The following is a 20,210-nucleotide window of genomic DNA, read 5'->3' as shown; positions in this document are numbered from 1 at the left end:
ATGTGGGGGGGCCTCAGGATTTGGGGGGCTCAGGGGATGTGGGGGGTGTCTCAGGATGGGGGCCTCAGGGGACGTGGGGGGGCTCAGGATTTGGGGGGGTCTCAGGGGATGTGGGGGGTCTCAGGGGATGGGGGTCTCAGGATTTGGGGGGGGTCTCAGGACTTGCCCCGCGCCCCCGCGCCAGGTGGGGGTTGAACTGGGAGTTGTAGGGCCGGGCTCGCTCATCGGGGGCTCGCCGCTTTGGGGGCCCCCCGCCCCGCAGCCCTCCAGCAGCGCCCGGCTCCGCGCCGCCTCCGCCGCCTCCCGCCGCAGCCGCTGCCGCCGCAGCTCCTCCAGCGAGGGCCTGGGGGGCAATGAGTTCATTAGGGGGGGGCAATTAATTAATATGGGGGGGTGATTAAACCCCCGTGGAGCAAACCATTAGCCACCTGGGGGGAGGGGGGCTTACCCCGAGCCCCCCGGCTGGGGGCGGCCGCGGGGGTCTCTTTGGTGGGGGTCGCGGTGCCGGCGCAGCCCCCGGCGGATGGCGAGGAGGGGGTCGAGCGCCGCTTTGCGCCCTTCCTCCCGCCCGGCGCCCCCCTCCTCCTCCTCCTCCTCCTCGCCCCCCCGGGGCGGGGGGGGCCGCTGGTACCAGGGGGGGGAGGTCTGGGCCTCGGCCGCGCTCTGCCCCAGGTAGGTCAGCACCCCCAGCGCCCGCTCCCGCCGCTCCTGGGGGCAACTCAGGTGGGAGGGGGTTGGGGGGCTGGGCCCCCTGAACCCCCCTTCCAAACCCTCCCTCCCCTTTATCCCCTCCCCTCTTTTATCCCCCCCCATCTCTACCTGCTCCTGCCGCTTCTCCTCCTCGTGCTCCCGGTTGGGGGCTGGGACCCCCCCGCTTTCATGGGGGGAGGGGAAAAGGAGGGGGGGGGAGGGGGGGCTGGCGCCCCTCCCCCCCCGCGCCTTCTTCCGCAGGAGGTGGGTGCGGGCCTGGGGGGCAGAGGGGTTCAGGGACACCCCCCCCAAGGGGCTTTGCTCCCCCTTCCCCCATGAGCTGCCCCTCCCCCCCGGGTTATTTTGCCCCCTCCCCCCCAACTCCCCGCCCCCCGGGGTATTTTGCCCCATAGGTGCCCCCCCGGCCTTTTACCCTCCCCGCCCCCAATCTGCCTCCCCCCCCCGGGGTATTGTGGCCCCTCCCCTGGGGTATTTTGCTCCATGGCTGCCCCCCCGGCTTTTCTTTACCCCATTTGTGCCCCATTGCCCCCGTCCCCCCCGCAGACGAGAATGGTTTGCTCCAAGCCCCGCCCAGAACCACAAGCCCGCCCCGAGCCCGGTCGCTCACCCACCTCTCTCCCGCGCACCTTGCCGCGCATGCGCCCTTCCCGGCCGCCGCGCATGCGCCATTTCCCTTCCCCCTCCCCTTCCCCAGCTCCCCGCCGCGCATGCGCCCCGCACTCGCCTCCTGCTCGGCCCTCAGCGCTCGGGCGTCCCGCTTCCGCCGCTCGGCCTCGGCCGCCGCCTCGTCCCGCCGCACCCGCGCCACGTTCTCCCGGTTCCGCACATGCCACGATTTCTTAGGGAGGATGTTCATGGCCGCCGCCGCCGCCGCCGCCTCCAGGCCGCGTCCAGGCCACGCCTCCCCGCCCGCCCCTTTCGCTCCCTGATTGGCCGAGCCCTTTCGCCCCGCCTCCTTTCCCGCGGCATGCCGGGAGTTGTAGTTTCCCGTCTTCCCGCTCTCGCCGCTCGCGGGGCATTGTGGGAGCGCCGCCATTTTGAGCGCTGAGGCGCGGATTTGGGGGGGGGGGTTCGGCGGCTTCGGGGGGGCCTGGGAACGGCCCGAGGGCCCCCCCCGACCCGGCCCGGGACCCCCGGACCCCCCCGGCCTCCTCGGTGAGCCCTTGGCTTAGGCTTATCTTAAATTCACCTCAGATTTACCTCAGGTTTAACTCAAATTTACCTCAGATTTATCCCGGGGCTCTGGGCCTGGCCCGGGGCCGGGGCGGCAGCTTGGGGTGAGGAGTCAGTCTGGGGGGTTGGGTCCGTTTGGGGGCGAATGGGCGGTTTTAGGGGCATTGGTTGGTTTTAGAGGGTCTTGAATCCATATGAGGGAGTTTTGGGTCATTTTTGGGGGGTGCTGGGTTATTTTTGGGGGTGTTGGGTCATTTTGGGGGTAAAGGGCCAGTTTTAGGGGCAGGGGCTTAGTTTTAGGGATTGAAGGGCCCATTTTAGGGGTGTTGGCTCAGTTTGGGGGTGTTGGTTTGGTTTTAGGGGTGTTGGGTCCATTTTAGGGAGTTCTGGGGTGGTTTTTGGGGTGTTGGCTCAGTTTTGGGGGTAAAGGGGCGGTTTTAGGGGTGGGGGCTCAGTTTTAGGGGTGAAGGGTCCATTTTGGGGGTATTGGCTCAGTTTGGGGGTATTGGCTCACTTTGGGGGGTTGGTCTGTTCTTGGGGGTTGGGTCCATCCCGGTGCTGGCCCCCACCGCCCCCAGCAGCTCCGGGACCGCAGGTGGGACCCCGGGGTCCCCAAACCACCCAGCGCCGGGGGTTGGGTCGCTCAAAAGCTTTATTGGTCTCCTTTTTTTTTGGGGAGGGGTGCTCCCCCCTCCCCGCACCCCAAAACCTCTCTGGACCTTCCCCCACCCGGGACCCCAACCCCCGCCCCCCTAAAGCCCCTGCAGCCCTGCTGCCCCCAACACCCCTTGGGGGGTTAACCCCCTCACTCCCTCCCCACCCCCCTCACCCCGCTGCGGAGCCGGGGGTGGGGGCGTCCCCCTCCTGGATATTGGGGTGCAGGGGGTGGGGGTGTCCCCCCCCTCCCACACCTTGGGGTTCACGGGGGCGGGGGCGTCCTCTCCCTGCCCCCCCGCAATATTGGGGTCCCCGGGGATGGGGGTGCCCCCCCCCTCCTGCACACGGGGGTCCCCAGGGGTGGGGGGCTCCCTCCTCTTCCTCACGCTGGGGTCCCCGGCCACGGGGCTGCCCCCCTCCTCCTGGCTATCGGGGTCCCTGCCCCCCTCAGCGGGGGGGGGCCCCCTTTTTCCCCCCTCCCCGCCCCCCCCAGGCCCCGGCCCGGCGACGGCGGCGAGGAGGAGGATGAGGAGGGGCAGGAGATGAAGGCAGAAGTAGACGGAGGCCCAGTAGCGCAGGGTGGCCCCCGCCTCCAGCAGCACGAAGCCCATGCACAGGTAGTCGTAGGCTCGCATCTTGAGGAACCACTGGAGGCCGTGGGCCAGCGCTCGCCCCCGCGGGCCCAGCCGGCCCCCCAGGGCCGCCTCGGCCGCCCCCTCGGCCGCCAGCCAGAGCGGCACGCTCAGGAAGCTCAGGTAGTAGCCGGGGTGGAGGCCGTGCCAGTAGGCCGAGACCAGCATGGTCCAGGCGCTCCTGGAGGGGAGGGGTCAGGGGGCCCCAAAAGCCCGGCCCCAGCCCCCCAATCCGCCCCGCACCCCCCAAAATCTGCCCCTCCCCCAAATCTGCCCCCCATCTGCCCCTCCCCCAAATCCCACCCCCAGCCCCCAAAATCCGCCCCTCCCCCAAATCCCACCCCAGCCCCCAAAATCCGCCCCTCCCCCCAAATCCCACCCCCAGCCCCAAAATCCTCCCCTCCCCCCAAATCTGCCCCTCCCCCAAATCCCACCCCCAGCCCCCAAAATCCTCCCCTCCCCCAAATCTGCCCCCCAATCCCACCCCAGCCCCCAAAATCCGCCCCTCCCCTCAAATCCCACCCCAGCCCCGAAATCCTCCCCTCCCCCAAATCTGCCCCCCCAATCCCACCCCAGCCCCCAAAATCCGCCCCTCCCCCAATCCCACCCCCAGCCCCAAAATCCGCCCCTCCCCCCAAATCTGCCCCCCATCTGCCCCTCCCCCCAAATCCCACCCCAGCCCCCAAATCCTCCCCTCCCCCAAATCTGCCCCCCAATCCCACCCCCAGCCCCCAAAATCCGCCCCTCCCCCAATCCCACCCCAGCCCCCAAAATCCGCCCCTCCCCCAAATCTGCCCCCCATCTGCCCCTCCCCCAAATCCCACCCCCAGCCCCCAAAATCCACCCCTCCCCCAAAAATCCTTCCCCCAAATCTCCCTCCCATTGCCCCCACTCCCCTCCCAGTGCTTCCCAGTGCCTCCCAGTCCCCTCCATTGCCCCCATTCCCCTCCCACTGCCTCCCAGTGCCTCCCAGTCCCCTCCCAGTGCCCCCACTCCCCTCCCAGTGCTCCCACTCCCCTCCTAGTGCTTCCCAGTGCCTCCCAGTCCCCTCCCAGTGCCCCCACTCCCCTCCCAGTGCCTCTCCCAGTCCCCTCCCATTGCCCCCCATTCCCCTCCCAGTGCCCCCACTCCCCTCCCAGTGCCCCCACTCCCCTCCCAGTCCCTCCCAGTGCCCCCACTCCCCTCCCACTGCCTCCCAGTGCCTCTCCCAGTCCCCTTCCACTGCCCCCAGTCCCCTCCCAGTGCCTCCCAGTCCCCTTCCAGTGCCCCCACTCCCCTCCCAGTGCCTCCCAGTGCCCCCACTCCCCTCCCAGTGCCTCCCAGTGCCCCCAGTGCCTCTCCCAGTCCCCTTCCAGTGCCCCCACTCCCCTCCCAGTGCCTCCCAGTGCCCCCGCTCCCCCTCCCAGTGCCTCCCAGTGCCTCCCAGTGCCTCTCCCAGTCCCCTTCCAGTGCCCCCACTCCCCTCCCAGTGCCTCCCAGTGCCCCCGCTCCCCCTCCCAGTGCCTCCCAGTGCCTCCCAGTGCCTCTCCCAGTCCCCTTCCAGTGCCCCCAGTCCCCCTCCCAGTGCCTCCCAGTCCCCTTCCAGTGCCCCCACTCCCCCTCCCAGTGCCTCCCAGTGCCCCCGCTCCCCCTCCCAGTGCCTCCCAGTGCCCCCAGTGCCTGTCCCAGTCCCCTTCCAGTGCCCCCACTCCCCCTCCCAGTGCCTCCCAGTGCCCCCACTCCCCCTCCCAGTGCTTCCCAGTGCCCCCAGTGCCTCTCCCAGTCCCCTCCCAGTGCCCCCACTCCCCCTCCCAGTGCCTCCCAGTGCCCCCAGTGCCTCTCCCAGTCCCCTCCCAGTGCCCCCACTCCCCTCCCAGTGCCTCCCAGTGCCCCCAGTGCCTCTCCCAGTCCCCTCCCAGTGCCCCCACTCCCCTCCCAGTCCCTCCCAGTGCCTCCCAGTGCCCCCACTCCCCCTCCCAGTGCCTCCCAGTCCCTCCCAGTGCCCCCAGTGCCCGCACCGCAGGGCGGGGGGCTGGCGGGGCGCGCGGCGGTGGACGTAGCGGGCCAGCCACCACTGCACCGTCATGTTCCAGCGGCGCAGGCCCTGGCGGAAGCGGCGCCCGCGCTCGGTGCCCAGCGGGTCGGTGGTGCGGATCGTCTCGTAGTCCCACAGCTCGGGCGGCAGCTCCTCCGCCCTGCCGGGCACCGGGACGTGGGGACAGCGGGACGTGGGGACGGCGGGACGTGGGGACATGGGGACGGCGGGGACATGGGGACAGCGGGACGGCGGGACGGCGGGGACAGCGGGACGTGGGGACGGCGGGGACGTGGGGACATGGGGACAGCGGGACATGGGGACAGCGGGGACATGGGGACAGTGGGGACATGGGGACGGCAGGGACATGGGGACAGCGGGGACATGGGGACATGGGGACGGCGGGGACATGGGGACGGCGGGACATGGGGACAGTGGGGACATGGGGACGGCAGGGACATGGGGACGGCAGGGACATGGGGACATGGGGACGGCGGGGACATGGGGACAGCGGGACATGGGGACGGCGGGGACATGGGGACAGCGGGACATGGGGACAGTGGGGACATGGGGACGGTGGGGACATGGGGACGGTGGGGACATGGGGACAGCGGGACGGCAGGGACATGGGGACGGCGGGGACATGGGGACAGTGGGGACATGGGGACGGCGGGGACAGCGGGACATGGGGACGGTGGGGACATGGGGACAGCGGGACGGCAGGGACATGGGGACAGCGGGGACATGGGGACAGCGGGACATGGGGACATGGGGACGGCGGGGGCATGGGGAGAGCGGTCAGTCCCGCCCACCGCGTCCCCCATGCCCCTGCGTCCCCACGCCCGCCGCCACGTCCCCGTCCCCTCTGCCCCGTGTCCCCGTGCCCTGTCCCCCCAGGTCCTCGTGTCCCCACATCCCCGTCCCCTCTGCCCCATGTCCCCCCGTGCGCCCGACGTGGCCCACGTCCCCATGTCCCCCCATCCCCTCACGTCCCCACGTCCCCGTGCCCTGTCCCCCGTGTCCCCCCATGTCCCCCTTGTCCCCCACATCCCCCACCCACTGCCATGTCCCCCCTCTCCCCCATGTCCCCCCTCTCCCCCCTGTCCCCCTGTCCCCCTTGTCTCCCCATGTCCCCACATCCTCGCACCCACTGCCACATCCCCGTGCCCTGTCCCCCTGTGTCCCCACGTCCCCCATGTCCCCCATCTGCCCCCCATGTCCCCATCCCCCTTGTCCCCCCATGTCCCCACATCCCCCAACCACTGCCATGTCCCCACGTCCCCTGTCCCCACAACCACGTCCCCATGCCCTGTCCCCCGTGTGCCCACATCCCTTCATGTCCCCCCTGTCCCCCACATCCCCCAACCACTCCCATGTCCCCCTGTCCCCCTCTCCCCCATGTCCCCCCTCTCCCCTTGTCTCCCCGTCCCCCACATCCCCCAACTACTGCCACATCCCCCGTCCCCTGTCCCCCCATGTCCCCACATCCCCCAACCACTCCTGTGTCCCCCTGTCCCCCACATCCCCCCACGTCCCCCTGTCCCCCACATCCCCCAACCACTGCCACGTCCCCTGTCCCCCCCATGTCCCCACATCCCCCAACCACTCCTGTGTCCCCCTGTCCCCCCGTCCCCCACATCCCCCAACCACTGCCACATCCCCACGTCCCCATGTCCCCCCATGTCCCCACATCCCCCAACCACTCCTGTGTCCCCATGTCCCCCCGTCCCCCGTCCCCCAACCACTCCCCCATCCCCTGTCCCCCCATGTCCCCACATCCCCCAACCACTGCCACATCCCCCGTCCCCCCATGTCCCCCGTCCCCCAACCACTCCCACGTCCCCGTCCCCCGTCGCCCCTCACCGGCGGGGGCGGGGGCAGGGCCGGGTGGGCCCGCAGCCGGGACGGGGGTGGGCGGCGGGGGGGTAGGCCCCGAAGGCGGCGGCCAGGCAGGCGGCCTCGGCGCAGAGCCAGCCCACGTAGAACCGCATGCGGAAGGCGAAGAAGACGGGCGCCATGTAGAAGAAGCGGAAGGCGAAGGGCCGCGCCCCGAAGCGGGGGTCCCGCACCCCCGCCAGCGGGAAGAGCCGCCCCGCCGCCTCCCCCAGCACCCCCAGCGCCGGCACCCACCGCACCCGCCCCAGCACCCGCCGCCACGAGGCCGCCGGCAGCGGGCCCTGCACCCAGTCCCGGTGGGTGCTGAAGCGGTAGAAGGGACCTGCGGGGAGAGCGCGTGATGGGGGACGTGGGGGTCCGGGGGACGCGGGGTTTTGGGGGGTGCAGGGTCTGGGGGGTGCAGGGGTTCAGGGGTTCAGGGGGACGCGGGGGTCTGGGGGAACACGGGGGTCTGGGGGACGCAGGGGTTCAGGGGTTCAGGGGACGCGGGGGTTTTGGGGTGCGGGGTCCGGGGGACATGGGGGTCTGGGGAACACGGGGGTTTTGGGGACTCGGGGTTCTGGGGGACGCAGGGGTGTGGGGGGCGCGGGGGTTTTGGGGACGCGGGGTTTTGGGGGCGCGGGGGTCTGGGGGACGCGGGGTCCGGGGGACGCGGGGTGTGGGGGAACATGGGGTTTTGGGGGACGCGGGGGTCTGGGGGACGTGGGGGTTCAGGGGGATGCAGGGGTTTGGGGGGACGTGGGGGTCTGGGGGACGCGGGGTCTGGGAGGACGTGGGCATTTGGGGGATGTGGGGTTTGGGGCGACACGGGGGTTTTGGGGGACGCGGGGTTCGTGGGGACGCGGGGTGTGGGGGATGTGGGCATTTGGGGGGACGTGGGGGTTTGGGGGACCCAGGACATTTGGGAAACCCAGGGATTGGGGGGGGTCCCCATGGCCAGGGGGCACCCAGGCATCTGGGGGGGACCCTGGTGTTTGGGAACCCCCCCGGGGTTCGGGGACCCCCCAGCACTGGGGACCCAGGGGCTTTGGGGTCACCCTGATGTTGGGGTCACCCCAGTGTGGGGACACCCGAGAGTTTGGGGACCCCCCCCCGGCGTTGGCGTCACCCCAGTCTTGGGGACCCCCAGGGGTTCGGGGTGAGCCCGGGGTGGGGACCCCCCGTTTTTGCCCCCCCCCCCCGTTTCTGGGCCCCCTCACCCGTCAGCAGCCCCAGGTAGCAGTAGCTGTAGCAGAGGATTTCAACCAATCCCGGGCAGCTCTGGAGGCAGCCAATCAGCTCCTCCGCCTCCTCTGACGTCACCTTCTTCTGCCCCACCTCCTGCAGCTCCTGCACGTCACTGGCCAGGCTCACCATCTGAGGGGCGGGGCTGTGTCGGTGAGGCTCCTCCCCCTTACGACCACACCCTCGCTAAACCCCGCCCTAAACGACTCCTCCCACCTTAACCCCGCCTCTTCCCCAGCTCTCCACCTCCTGACCCCGCCCCCAAACCCAGTGACCACGCCCCCCCCCACGCCCTGCTCCGCCCTCTTTGAGACCCTATCGCCCTCCCAGCCTGGAGGCTTTAGCCCCGCCCCTACTCCACAGCTTCACCCCCGGCACCGCCCCCCAGCGCCATGCCCCGCCCCCTTTGAGACCCCAGCGCCCCCTGTCGGCCTCCCACTGCCTTTGCCCCCCACCCCCCCCAGCCCCTCCCCACCCTGAATCCCCCCAGGGCCCCCAATCCCCCAGGGGCCCCCAATCCCCCCGAATCCCCCAGCCCCTCCCCCCCCCCCCGCCCCCACCTTGAGGGTGAGCAGGAGCTGGAGGGCGTTGGCGTAGGGGGGGGGCGGGGGCAGCCCCCACAGCGGCGCCGTCCGGAAGAAGAGGAGGTACCCGAAGGTCCAGAGCAGGGCAGCCCCCCCACAGCGCCTGGGGGGCCCCACAATGCACCGGGGCTGCCCCACAGCACCCCACAGCCCTCCACAACCCCCAGCACCCCACACCCCCCAGCACCCCACACCCCCCGGCACCCCACAACCCCCCCAGCACCCCACACCCCGCCCGGCACCCCACACCTCCCCGGCACCCCACACCCCCCGGCACCCCACAACCCCCGGCACCCCACAACCCCCCAGCACCCCACACCCCCCGGCACCCCACATCCCCCCAGCACCCCACAACCCCCCGGCACCCCACACCCCCGGCACCCCACACCCTGCCCGGCACCCCACAACCCCTCTGCACCCCACAACCCCCGGCACCCCACACCCCCCAGCACCCCACACCCCCCGGCACCCCACACCCCCTGGCACCCCACACCCCCCAGCACCCCACAACCCCCCGGCACCCCACAAGCCTCCTCCTTCCCAGAGTGCTTTGCAGCTCTTCCTGCCCCCCAATTAGGCCGTGGCGCAATAACGAGCTCATCCGGCTTAAGGAGCCCCGGCACCCGCGGACCTGCACCCCACCCCCGGACCCAGGCACCCAGGACCCCCACCCGTAGACCTGGGACCCCCACCCATGGGCCCAAGACCCCCCATGGTCCCAAGGCCCCCACCCAGAGACCCAAGACCCCCACCCATGGACCTGGGACCCTCGCCCATAGCTCTGGGACCCCCTATGGTGCCAAGACCCCCCTATGGTCCCAAGACCCCCACCCATGGACTCAGGAGCCCCCCATGGACCTGGGACCCCACCCATGGTCCCAAGACCCCCCCATGGTCCTAAGGCCCCCACCCATAGCCCTGGGACCCCCACCCATAGACCTGCCCCCTCCCCCCATGGACCCAGGCCCCCCCATAGACCCAAGACCCCCACCCATAGACCTGGGACCCCCACCCCTAGCCCTGGGACCCCCACCCATGGGCCCAAGACCCCCCCCCCATGGTCCTAAGGCCCCCACCCAGAGACCCAAGACCCTCGCCCATGGACCTGGGACCCCCACCCATGGTCCCAAGACCCCCCCCATGGTCCTAAGGCCCCCACCCATAGCCCTGGGACCCCCACCCATAGACCTGCCCCCTCCCCCATGGACCCAGGACCCCCCATGGTCCCAAGACCCCACCCATAGCCCTGGGACCCCCACCCATGGGCCCAAGACCCCCCCCATGGTCCTAAGGCCCCCACCCAGAGACCCAAGACCCCCACCCATGGACCTGGGACCCCCACCCATAGACCTGCCCTCTCCCCCATGGACCCAGGCCCCCCATGGCCCGGCCCCCTCCCCCACCTGGGCAGGAGGCGCAGCAGCACCCACGTCCCCAGGGTGGTCCCCAGCGAGTGCAGCGCGTGGGGGCCGCAGGTCACCAGGGTCAGCCCCGCCCCCACCGCCGCCCCCCCCAGCTGCCGCGGGCGCGGGCCTGGGGGGGGGGCAAAGGTCAGGGGTCAGCGCCGGGGGAGTGGGGGGCAACGACCCCCCCACCCCCAGCCCCATGAACCGGCCCAGGGACTCCCCGGACCCCCTGGGACCCCCCCCGACCCCCCAACTCCCCCAGGGCCCCCCGAGCCCCAGAGACCCCCTAAATCCCCCAGCCCCCCGCCTCCTCCGGGACCCCCAGGACCCCTGGCTCTCTCTAGGACCCGCAGACCCCCAAACACCCCCCAAAATCCTCCCGGACCCCCTGAGACCCCCTGACGCCCCGGGACCCCCCGAACCCCCAACTCCTCCATGACCCCCTGAGACCCCCCCAGCTTCCCCGGGACCCCCTAAACCCCCCAGACCCCCAGCTCCTCTGGGACCCCCGGGACCCCCTAAACCTCCCCAGCCCCCCAACTCCTCCGGGACCCCCCGGGACCCCCCAGCCCCCCAACCCCCCCAGGTCCCCCCGCCTCACCCCGGCCCTTGAAGGCGAAGCCGATGGGGATGGAGCAGAGCAGCACGGCCAGGTACGTCACCTCCTCGGGGGTCATGGCGGGTGCGGGGGGGCCCCCGGCCCCCCCCGGTCCCCCCTGGGTCCCCCCCGGCCCCCCGGGTCCCCCCCGGTCCCCCCCGAACCCCCGGGTCCCCCGCAGCTCCCGGGGCTGGCGGCAATGGGGACGGGGGGGCGGAGCCTGCCCTTAACCCCGCCCCCGCAGTGGGTGGGGCCACATCCACGACTCCACCCCCCGGTGGGCGGGACCAGCCGGTGCTCGCAGCCGCGCGGTCATGGGGGACCCCGAGGTACCGGAGGGGGGGGATTGGGCCCTTTAAGACGGGGGGGCGCTTTAAAGGGGCCTGGCCCTTGAAGGGCAGGGGCTCAAAGGGGAGGTGTCGCAAAGCGGCCAAGGCCCCTTTAAGAAGGGGCCAGCAGCCAAGGCCCTTTATGGGGCGCAAAAGCAGCCAAGGCCCCTTTAAGAAGGGGAAGGGGGGCCGCAAAATCGGCCAAGGCCCCTTTAAGAAGGGGAAGGGGGGCGCAGCCAAGGCCCCTTTAAGAAGGGGGGCGGGGAGCGCTGAGCGAGGCGCCGGCAGGGTGGGGACCCCCGCGACATCGCCACTTTAAGCGAGCGTGGGTGGGCGGGGCTTTCCCGGCGTGCCTTGCGCCGCCGCCATTTCCCGGCAGCCCCGCCTGGGGAGGGAAGGGGCGGGGGAAATGGCGGCGGGGCCGGGGGCGGGGGGGGCCCGGCGCGGCGCGGCGCGGCGCTCCCTGGCGGCCCCCCCCCAGGGCCGCCCGCAGCCCCGGCCGCGCCCCGGCTGTGGCTGCAGCGGGGCCGGGTGCTGGTGTGGGGGGCGGCGGCGGCGCGGGCGCTGCGGGAGCGGTACCGGGTGTCGGGGGTGCCGGTGGGGGCCCCCGGCGGGGCCGCGGGGCCCGGCTGCCGCTGCAGCTGCTGCCCGAGGAGGCCCGGCTGCTGGCGGAGAGCGGGGCCGCGCTGCTGGTGACCCCCCCGGAGCCCGGAGAGGGACCCGCGGCGGTGAGGGGCGGGAGGAGGATGAGGGAGGGGGGCGATGGGGGAGGGGGCAGCTACGGGGAGGCGATGGGGGAGGAGGTGGGGGAAAGGGGGAGGAGCGGCTGTGGGGGTTGGGGGGGTGAGGAGGGGGTGGGGGATATGGGGCAGCCATGGGGCAGGGGGAAGTGGGCGGGGGGTTGGGGGCTACAAGGTGGGGGGCGCAGCCATGGGGGCAGGGGGTGTGGGGCAGTTGGGGCCACAGGAGCGGCTGAGGGGGAGTTGGGGGCTGGGGGGCCCAAGGGGCGGTGTGGGGCAGCGCTGTGGGGCAGCCCTGACCCCCTGTTCCCCCTCAGGCGCTGGCGGCCGAGCCGGAGCGGGGGAGGCGGCCGAGGGGCAGCGCCGGGCCCGGCCGCCCCCAGCGGGAGCCCCACAGGTGGGGGGTGCCCCATAGGCTGGGGGCGCCCCAGAAGTTGAGGGTGGGGGGTACTTTGGGGCTGGGAGGGCCGATGTGGGGCAGAGGGGTGCTGTGGGGTGAGTTGTGGGGCAGATTTGGGGTGCCCATGGGTGCTGTGGGGTGCGGGCGGTGTCAGAATCTGGGGAGCGGTGAGAGAACGCTGGGGAGTGGGTGCTGTGGGGCAGGGGGAGGTGTGGGGCAGATACTGGGGTGCCCGTGGGGCTGGGTGCTGTGGGGCAGGGGGAGGTGTGGGGCAGATACTGGGGTGCCCGTGGGGCTGGGTGCTGTGGGGCGGGGGGCGCTGTGGGGCAGCAGCTGGGGTGGCCTCCCATGGGGCGCCCCACACTGACCCCTCCCCCAGACCCCCGTGCCCCCCCGGCGCTGCTGGTGCAGCTGCCCACGGCCCGGGGGGCCCCCTGCCCCCGCGCCCCCTCCCCGACCTGAGCCGCCCCTCCCCACTGGCCCCACGGCGGCCGCCCCGGCCACGAGCGGCGCTACCGGGTGTACCGGGACCTGTGGGGAGGGGCCTGCACCTCACCGCGGGGGCAAGTTCGGGGGCGACTTCCTCGTGTACCCGGGTGAGTTGGGGGCGGGGGACAGCCGTGGGGCAGCCATGGGGCAGAGGGAGGGCATTGGGGCAGGGCTATGGGGCAGCAGTGGGGCTGGGGGATGGTTATTGGGGAGGCCTATGGGGCAGCTATGGGGTACCAGTGGGGCTGTGAGTCAGACAGAGGTCAGGGGGAGGCTGTGGGGCAGGCAGAGGGCATTGGGGGCTGTGGGGCAGTTGTGGTGCTGTAGGGCAGGTGGGGGTCACCAAGGGAGGTCTATGGGGCAGTGCCCCACATCCTCAGCACAGCACTGCCCGGGGGGGCAGGGCTGTGGGGCAGAGGGAGGTCACGGGGGAGGCGGGGCTGTGGGGCAGCCGTGGGGCAGAGGGAGGGCACAGGGGGAGCCGTGGGTCTGACCCCCCCTCCCCCAGGCCCCCCCGAGCGGTTCCACGCCGCGGCCGTGGCGCTCTGTCCCGCGGTGGGGGCGGGGCTGCCGCTGGGGGCGCTCGTGGCCGCCGCGCGCCTGGGCACGCACGTGCGGAAGACGCTGGTGCTTTGCTCCGCCCCCCCGGCCGGGAGCCCCGCCTACACCTCCCTCCAGTGGCGCGGCGACCTCTGACCCCGCGACCTCCGACCCCGGCGCGCCCCTCCCCCTGCCCGAGCAACACCCCCTCCCCCCCCTCGTTCTTTGATAATAAAATTTTTTTATTACAAAAAAAAAAAATCAGCGTGGTTCGGGGAGGGGGAGGGGCCGGACCGCCGCACGTGGGGGGCTGCCCCCTAAGCTACCCCATAGCGTCTGTGGGGGCTGCTCCCCGACTTGGGGGGCAGCCCCTGAGTGGCGGTGGGACAACTCCCAGGGGAGGGCACTGCCCCTTCATGCTGGGGGGCTGCCCCCCAACTCGGGAGCAGCCACCCCCTAAGCGTCTGTGGGGCCCGCTCCCGCGTTGGGGGGCTGGCACCCCCTAAGCCGGGGGGCACCCCCTAAGCGGGGGGGCCAACCCCTCCCCCCCCGCACTTGGGGGTCACACGCTCCTCTTCCTCGGAGGGGGTCACCCCTAACCGCGTGCGACAACCTCCCTCCCTGGGGGGAGGGGCCGCCCCCGCGGTGGGGGAGGGGCGCCCCCCGCGGTGGGGGAGGGGCGCCCCGCCCCCCTCAGACGCTGATGGTGCGGAAGGCGGCGATGCCGCTGCGGGAGGTGGTGAGGAGCAGCCCGGGGCACTGCGGGTGCCAGTGCAGCTCCTTCACCTCCTGCTCCCCCTGGTGCAGGAAGAGCAGCTGGGGGGGCAGGGCCGCCACCTCCCCCTCCCCCTCCCCCGCCTCGGGGTCCCGCTCCACCCCCAGGTCCCACTGGGTGACCACGTCGTCCGCCCCCGCCGCCGCCAGCACCCCGCTCTCCGTGGGGTGCCACTCCACCGAGGTGATGGGCCCCGCGTGCTGCTTGAAGGTGGCCACGCTGGCGCCCGTCTGGGGAGAGAGGGGGTCAGCGGGGGGGCTATGGGGCAGGTTGGGGGTGTTTCAGGGGATCTATGGGGCAGGTTGGGGGTGTTTGGGGGTCTATGGGGAGGTTGGGGGCTGGGGAGATGTTTCAGGATCTATGGGGCAGGTTGAGGGGGTGTTTGGGGGTCTATGGGGCAGGTTGGGGGGCTGGGGAGATGTTTCAGGGATCTATGGGGCAGGTTGGAGGGCTGGGGAGATGTTTCAGGGGATCTATGGGGCAGGCTGGAGGGCTGGGGAGATGTTTCAGGATCTATGGGGCAGGTTGGAGGGCTGGGGGATGTTTGGGGATCTATGGGGCAGGCTGGAGGGCTGGGGAGATGTTTCAGGGGATCTATGGGGGAAGTTGGGGGGCTGGGGGGTGTTTGGGGGGTCTATGTGGCAGGTTGGGGGTGTTTGGGGTCTGTGGGGCAGGTTGGGGGGCTGGGGGCTGTTTGGGGTCTATGGGGCAGGTTGAGGGGTTGGGGGGGTGCTTCAGGGGGTCAGGGCATTCCCATGAGTCCCTGTGGGGCAGCAGGGGCTTGCTATGGGGCTGAGGAGTTCCTGTGGGGCTGACGGGGCTCACCGTAGGGGTGGCAGGGGCTCGCTATGGGGCCAAGCACTTCCCGTGGGGCGGCAGGGGCTCGCTAAGGGGCCGAGCAGTCCCCGTGGGGCTGAGGGGGCTCACTGTGGGGGTTCCCATAGGGCAGCAGGGGCCCGCTATGGGGCCAGGCAGTCGCCGTGGGGCGGGGGCCCACCTGGAAGCGGCGCAGGTCCCAGAGGCGCAGGGCGCCGTCGTCGCCCCCGCTCAGCAGGAAGGGCTCCCGGCGGCTCCAGCTGAGGACGTTGACGTCGGCAGGGTGGGCGTGGGGCACCACGCCCTGGCAGGCGCGGCCGGGCGGGGCCCGCACGTCCCACACCCGCAGGGAGGCGTCGGCCGAGCAGGAGCAGAACACCTGGGGGGAGGGAGACGTCAGCCCCACGGCGCCCCATAGCAGGGGTGGGGAGACCTTGCCCCAGCCCCGCGGCGTCCCACGGTGGGGGGGGAAGATGGTATCCCGGCCCCACAGCGCCCCACATCTCCCCATAGCGGCAGAAGACATGACTCCAGCCCCACATCACCCCATAGCAGGGGTAGGGAGACATCAGCCCAGCCCCACGGCACCTCACGGTGGTGGGGGGAGATGGTATCCCGGCCCCACAGCGCCCCACATCTCCCCATAGCAGCAGAAGACGTGACCCCAGCCCCACAGCGCCCCACATTGCCCCATTATGAGAGAGGGAGACCTTGCCCCAGCCCCGCAGCGCCCCACAGTGGTGGTGGGGAGATGGTATCCCAGCCCCACAGCGCCCCACATCTCCCCATAGCAGCAGCAGACACCACCCCCAGCCCCACATCACCCCATAGCGGGGCTGGGGAGACCTTACCCCAGCCCCACAGCACCCCATGGCGGCGCTGGGGAGGTGCTACCCCAGCCCCACATCGCCCCACACCACCCCACATCGCCCCACACCTCCCCCCCGGACCCACCGGGGGCTCGTTGGGCGACCACTGCAGGTCCTCCACGGAGCCGGTGTGGCCCGCCAGGGGGCGCTGGTCCACGGCCCAGCCCCCCCCCTCGCGCGGCTGCCAGAGGTGCACCCCTCCCCCACAGTCCCCGGACAGCAGCCGCCCTGGGGGAGGGGCCACGGGGCAGGGGTGACCCACGGCACCCCCGCCCCCCTTCTGCCCCGCGGATCCCCCCCGGCCCCACAGCCCCCCTTTCCGCCCCATAGATCCCCCACTGCCCCCCACCCCATAGCCCCCCTTTCCACCCCACAGATCCCCCCGAGCCCCCTCAGCCCCCTTCTGCCCCATAGATCCCCCAGCCCCCCTTTCCGCCCCATAGATCCCCCCAGCCCCCCTTTCCGCCCCATAGATCCCCCTGAGCCCCCTTTCCGTCCCCCAGCCCCCCTTTCCACCCCATAGCTTCCCCCAGCCCCCCTTTCCGCCCCATAGATCCCCCAAGCCCCCTTTCCGTCCCCCAGCCCCCTTTCCACCCCATAGCTTCCCCCAGCCCCCTTTCCGCCCCATAGATACCCCCAAGCCCCCTTTCTGCCCCCCAGCCCCCCTTTCCGCCCCATAGATCCCCCCGAGCCCCCCTTTCCGCCCCCCAGCCCCCCTTTCCACCCCATAGCTTCCCCCAGCCCCCTTTCCGCCCCATAGATCCCCCAGCCCCCCTTTCCGCCCCATAGCTTCCCCCAGCCCCCTTTCCGCCCCATAGATCCCCCCAGCCCCCCTTTCTGCCCCATAGATCCCCCCAGCCCCCCTTTCCGCCCCATAGATCCCCCCAGCCCCCCTTTCCGCCCCCCAGCCCCCGCTCACCGGGCACGGTGGGGGACCAGTCGATGGCGAAGCCCTCGCGCATGTGGCCGGCGAAGGTGAAGAGGGGGGCAGGGCCCGGCTCGCGCAGGAGCAGCCCCCTCCCCCCTCCAGCCCCCCAGCGCCGCCAGGGCCCCCCAGCGCCAGCACCTCCACCTGCCCCCGCTCCGCCCAGGCCGCCGCCACCGGGCCCGGCCCCAGCTGCGTCACCTGGGGGGAGGGGCACGCTGCAGGGGGAGGGGCAGCCCAGGGGCGGGGGGGGCCGGGGTGGGGGCAGGGGGAGGTGTCGGGGGCTGGGGTGGGGTCCTGGGGGAGGTGTCGGGGGCTGGGGGCACCCAAGAGGGGCTGGGGGGTGCTGGGGCACCCCAGGGGTGGGGGGCTGGGGTGGGGTCCTGGGGGCTGGGGGCACCTGAGTGGGGCTGGGGGTGTTGGGGGCACCCAAACGGGTTGGGGGGTTGTTGGGGTCTGGGGGGGTCGGGGGGTTGTTGGGGTGTGGGGGCACCCGAGTGGGTCTTTGGGGGTTGGGGGCACCCCAGTGGGTCTGGGGTCCTGGGGGTACCAAAGTGGGTCCTGGGGGTGCTGGGGGCACCTGAGCGGGTCCGGGGGGGTTGGGGGTCCCGGGGGTTGGGGGGGCATATGGGGGTGCTGGGGCAGCCAAGCAGGCCTGGGGGGGCGGGGGTCCCGGGGGCTGGGGGCACCCGAGTGGCCCTGGGGGGTTGCTGGGGGCGGGGGGGTCCCGGCCGTACCCGCAGGCGGGTGATGCCGCCGTAGTGCGGCGCCATGGCCAGGAGCAGCCGGGGCTCCCGCGCCCCTCCCCTCCTCTTCCTCCTCCTCCTCCTCCTCCTCCTCCTCGTCGCTGTCCGAGCCGGGGCCCCCCCGGCGCCGCCGCAGCCCGTGCAGGTTCTGCATCTTCATCACCAGCACCCTGGGGGGAGGGGGCTGAGGGCTGCCCCACGGCTTGGGGGGGCCCCACGGCTCAGGGAGCTGCCCCACGGCATGGGGGGGGGCACGAGGGGCTGCCCCAGGGGTGGGGGCAGGTTAGGAGCTGCCCCACGGGATTGGGGGGGTATTAGGGGCTGCCCCACAGGTTGGGGGCTGCCCCACAGGTTAGGGGGGGCATTAGGAGCTGCCCCATGGCATGAGGGGGGCATTAAGGGCTCCCCGCAGGCTGGGGGGCTGCCCCACGGCATAGGGGGGGGGTATTAGGGGCTGCCCCACAGGTTAGGGGGCCACCCCATAGCACGGGGAGCCCACAAGAAGCCACCCCCCAGGTTGAGGGGCTGCCCCACGCGTTAGGGGGGGCCGTTAGGAGCCGCCCCACAGCGCCGTGGGGCAGCTCCGGGCTCCCTCCCAGCCCCTCAGGGCTTCCCCCCGCGCTGGGGGGCGGGCCGGGCCGTGCCCCCCCCCCCCGCTATGGGGCTCGGTGGGGCTGGGGGGCCCGGCGGTCTCTCACCGGTTGGCCTGCGCCGTGGGGGCCTGGGTGCCGGCGCAGAGCAGCACCGAGAGCGGCGGCTCCTCCCGCCCCTCGCCCAGCTCGTCCCGCACCACGTCGAAGCTCAGGCACGGGGCACCTGCGGGGGGGGGCGGGGGGGTCGCGTCAGCCCCGCCGAGCCCCGCCGAGCCCCGCGGAGCCCCCGCCCCCCCCGCCCGTACCGGTGCCGGCGCGGTGGTAGAGCACGTAGGCCTCTTCGTCCATCACCAGCTCCTCACCGGGGCCCAGCGGCGGCCCGGAGCCGGGCAGGTAGACCCGCGGCGCGGGCTGGGCCTCGCCGCCGCCCGCCGCCGCCTCCCGCCGGGGCCGGGGCCGCTCCCGGGGCCGCTCCCGCCGGGCCGGGCCTCGCCGGGCTCCGCTGCGCGCCGCCATCTTGGCTCTGAGCGGGACGGACGGGTCACTTCCGGTCCTTGGCTCCGCCCCACTTCCGGGCGGCCGGGAGGGCACTTCCGGCCACGCCTCCTCCCCCCGCGCCGCCGTCGCCATGGCGACGCTGCCCCCCCCTCCTCCCGCCTGGGGGCGGGGCGCGAAAGCGCCGTGATGGCGTCATCCCCCCGCGCGTGACGTCAGCGCCGGCGCGGCGGCGGCGGCGTGTGCGGAAGGGCCCTTCCCCGCCCACCTCATTTGCATATTGGTGAAATAATTAAGGGCGTAATTAGGGGCCGGGTCCCTCCCAGAGCCCCCAGTGCCCCCCAGTCCCTCCCAGTGCCCCCCAGTAACCCCCCAGTCCCTCCCAGTAACGTCCCAGTGACCGCAGTACCCGCCCAGTAACGTCCCAGTCCCTCCCAGTAACCCCCCAGTAACGTCCCAGTGCCTCCCAGTACCCCCAGTAACCCCCCAGTCCCTCCCAGTAACGTCCCAGTAACGTCCCAGTGACCGCAGTACCCGCCCAGTAACGTCCCAGTCCCTCCCAGTAACCCCCCAGTGCCCCCAGTCCCTCCCAGTGCCCCCCAGTAACCCCAGTAACCCCCCAGTCCCTCCCAGTAACATCCCAGTGACCACAGTACCCGCCCAGTAACGTCCCAGTCCCTCCGAGTAACCCCCAGTCCCTCCCAGTCCCTCCCAGTGAGGTCCCAGTAACGTCCCAGTGACCCCAGTACCCCCAGTAACCCTGCAGTACCCCTCAGTAACGTCCCAGTGCCCCCCAGTACCCCCCAGTAACGTCCCAGTGCCTCCCAGTAACCCCAGTAACCCCCAGTCCCTCCCAGTACCCCCCAGTAACATCGCAGTGACTCCAGTACCTCCCCAGTAACGTCCTAGTGCCTCCCAGTAACCCCCCAGTAACCCCATTACCCCCCACTACCCTCCCAGTGCCCCCAGTACCCCTCCAGGTACCCCATTACCCCCAGTACCCTCCCAGTATGCTCCCAGTGCCCCCAGTAACCCCAGTAACCCCCAGTCCCTCCCAGTAACATCCCAGTGACCACAGTACCCGCCCAGTAACGTCCCAGTCCCTCCCAGTAACCCCCAGTGCCCCCAGTCCCTCCCAGTGCCCCCCAGTAACCCCCAGTCCCTCCCAGTAACCCCCAGTAACGTCCCAGTGCCTCCCAGTAACCCCAGTAACCCCCCAGTCCCTCCCAGTACCCCCCAGTAACGTCCCAGTGACCGCAGTACCCCCCCAGTAACGTCCCAGTCCCTCCCAGTAACCCCCAGTAACGTCCCAGTGCCTCCCAGTAACCCCATTACCCCCCACTACCCTCCCAGTGCCCCCAGTACCCCTCCAGGTACCCCAGTACCCCCAGTACCCTCCCAGTATGCTCCCAGTGCCCCCAGTAACCCCAGTAACCCCCAGTCCCTCCCAGTAACATCCCAGTGACCACAGTACCCGCCCAGTAACGTCCCAGTCCCTCCCAGTAACCCCCCAGTGCCCCCAGTCCCTCCCAGTGCCCCCAGTAACCCCCAGTCCCTCCCAGTAACCCCCAGTAACATCCCAGTGCCTCCCAGTAACC

The 20,210-nt window shown here is 72.0% G+C and overlaps 4 protein-coding genes across 4 annotated transcripts in view; 1 reads left to right on the top strand and 3 right to left on the bottom strand.

The window, feature by feature from the left end:
- Positions 1 to 13,353, top strand: part of PRPF31 (pre-mRNA processing factor 31) — a 33,987-nt gene extending 20,634 nt beyond the window's left edge. Inside the window, exon 15 of the mRNA XM_072847771.1 lies at positions 13,343 to 13,353. Coding sequence (XP_072703872.1) covers positions 13,343 to 13,346 — 4 coding nt within the window. The 3' untranslated portion in view covers positions 13,347 to 13,353. The remainder of the gene's footprint in view (positions 1 to 13,342) is intronic.
- On the bottom strand, positions 137 to 1,604 carry LENG1 (leukocyte receptor cluster member 1). Its single transcript, XM_072847659.1, is given in 5 exon segments — positions 137 to 261; positions 264 to 343; positions 464 to 708; positions 820 to 966; positions 1,436 to 1,604. Coding segments are annotated over 5 exon segments (729 nt in total). The 5' UTR covers positions 1,568 to 1,604.
- MBOAT7 (membrane bound acylglycerophosphatidylinositol O-acyltransferase MBOAT7) lies at positions 2,637 to 11,045 on the bottom strand. The gene is made up of 7 exons (XM_072847658.1): positions 10,899 to 11,045; positions 10,295 to 10,424; positions 8,868 to 8,994; positions 8,283 to 8,439; positions 7,051 to 7,405; positions 5,171 to 5,347; positions 2,637 to 3,354 (listed from the first exon to the last, which is right to left on the bottom strand). The coding sequence occupies exons 1-7, from the start codon at positions 10,972 to 10,974 to the stop codon at positions 2,637 to 2,639; spliced, it is 1,740 nt and encodes a 579-aa protein (XP_072703759.1). The 5' UTR covers positions 10,975 to 11,045.
- Positions 13,354 to 13,626: 273 nt separating the features above from the next.
- Positions 13,627 to 18,645, bottom strand: GRWD1 (glutamate rich WD repeat containing 1). The gene is given in 9 exon segments (XM_072847775.1): positions 13,627 to 14,398; positions 15,166 to 15,363; positions 15,939 to 16,081; positions 16,773 to 16,870; positions 16,912 to 16,979; positions 17,516 to 17,584; positions 17,586 to 17,694; positions 18,223 to 18,340; positions 18,423 to 18,645. Coding segments are annotated over 9 exon segments (1,326 nt in total). The 5' UTR covers positions 18,634 to 18,645; the 3' UTR covers positions 13,627 to 14,086.
- Between the last annotated feature and the right edge of the window lie 1,565 nt (positions 18,646 to 20,210).

This window comes from Ciconia boyciana, chromosome 28, assembly GCF_034638445.1.
Source record: "Ciconia boyciana chromosome 28, ASM3463844v1, whole genome shotgun sequence".
In the NCBI taxonomy this organism is placed as follows: domain Eukaryota; kingdom Metazoa; phylum Chordata; class Aves; order Ciconiiformes; family Ciconiidae; genus Ciconia; species Ciconia boyciana.
This window is presented reverse-complemented; position numbering and strand designations above follow the sequence as displayed.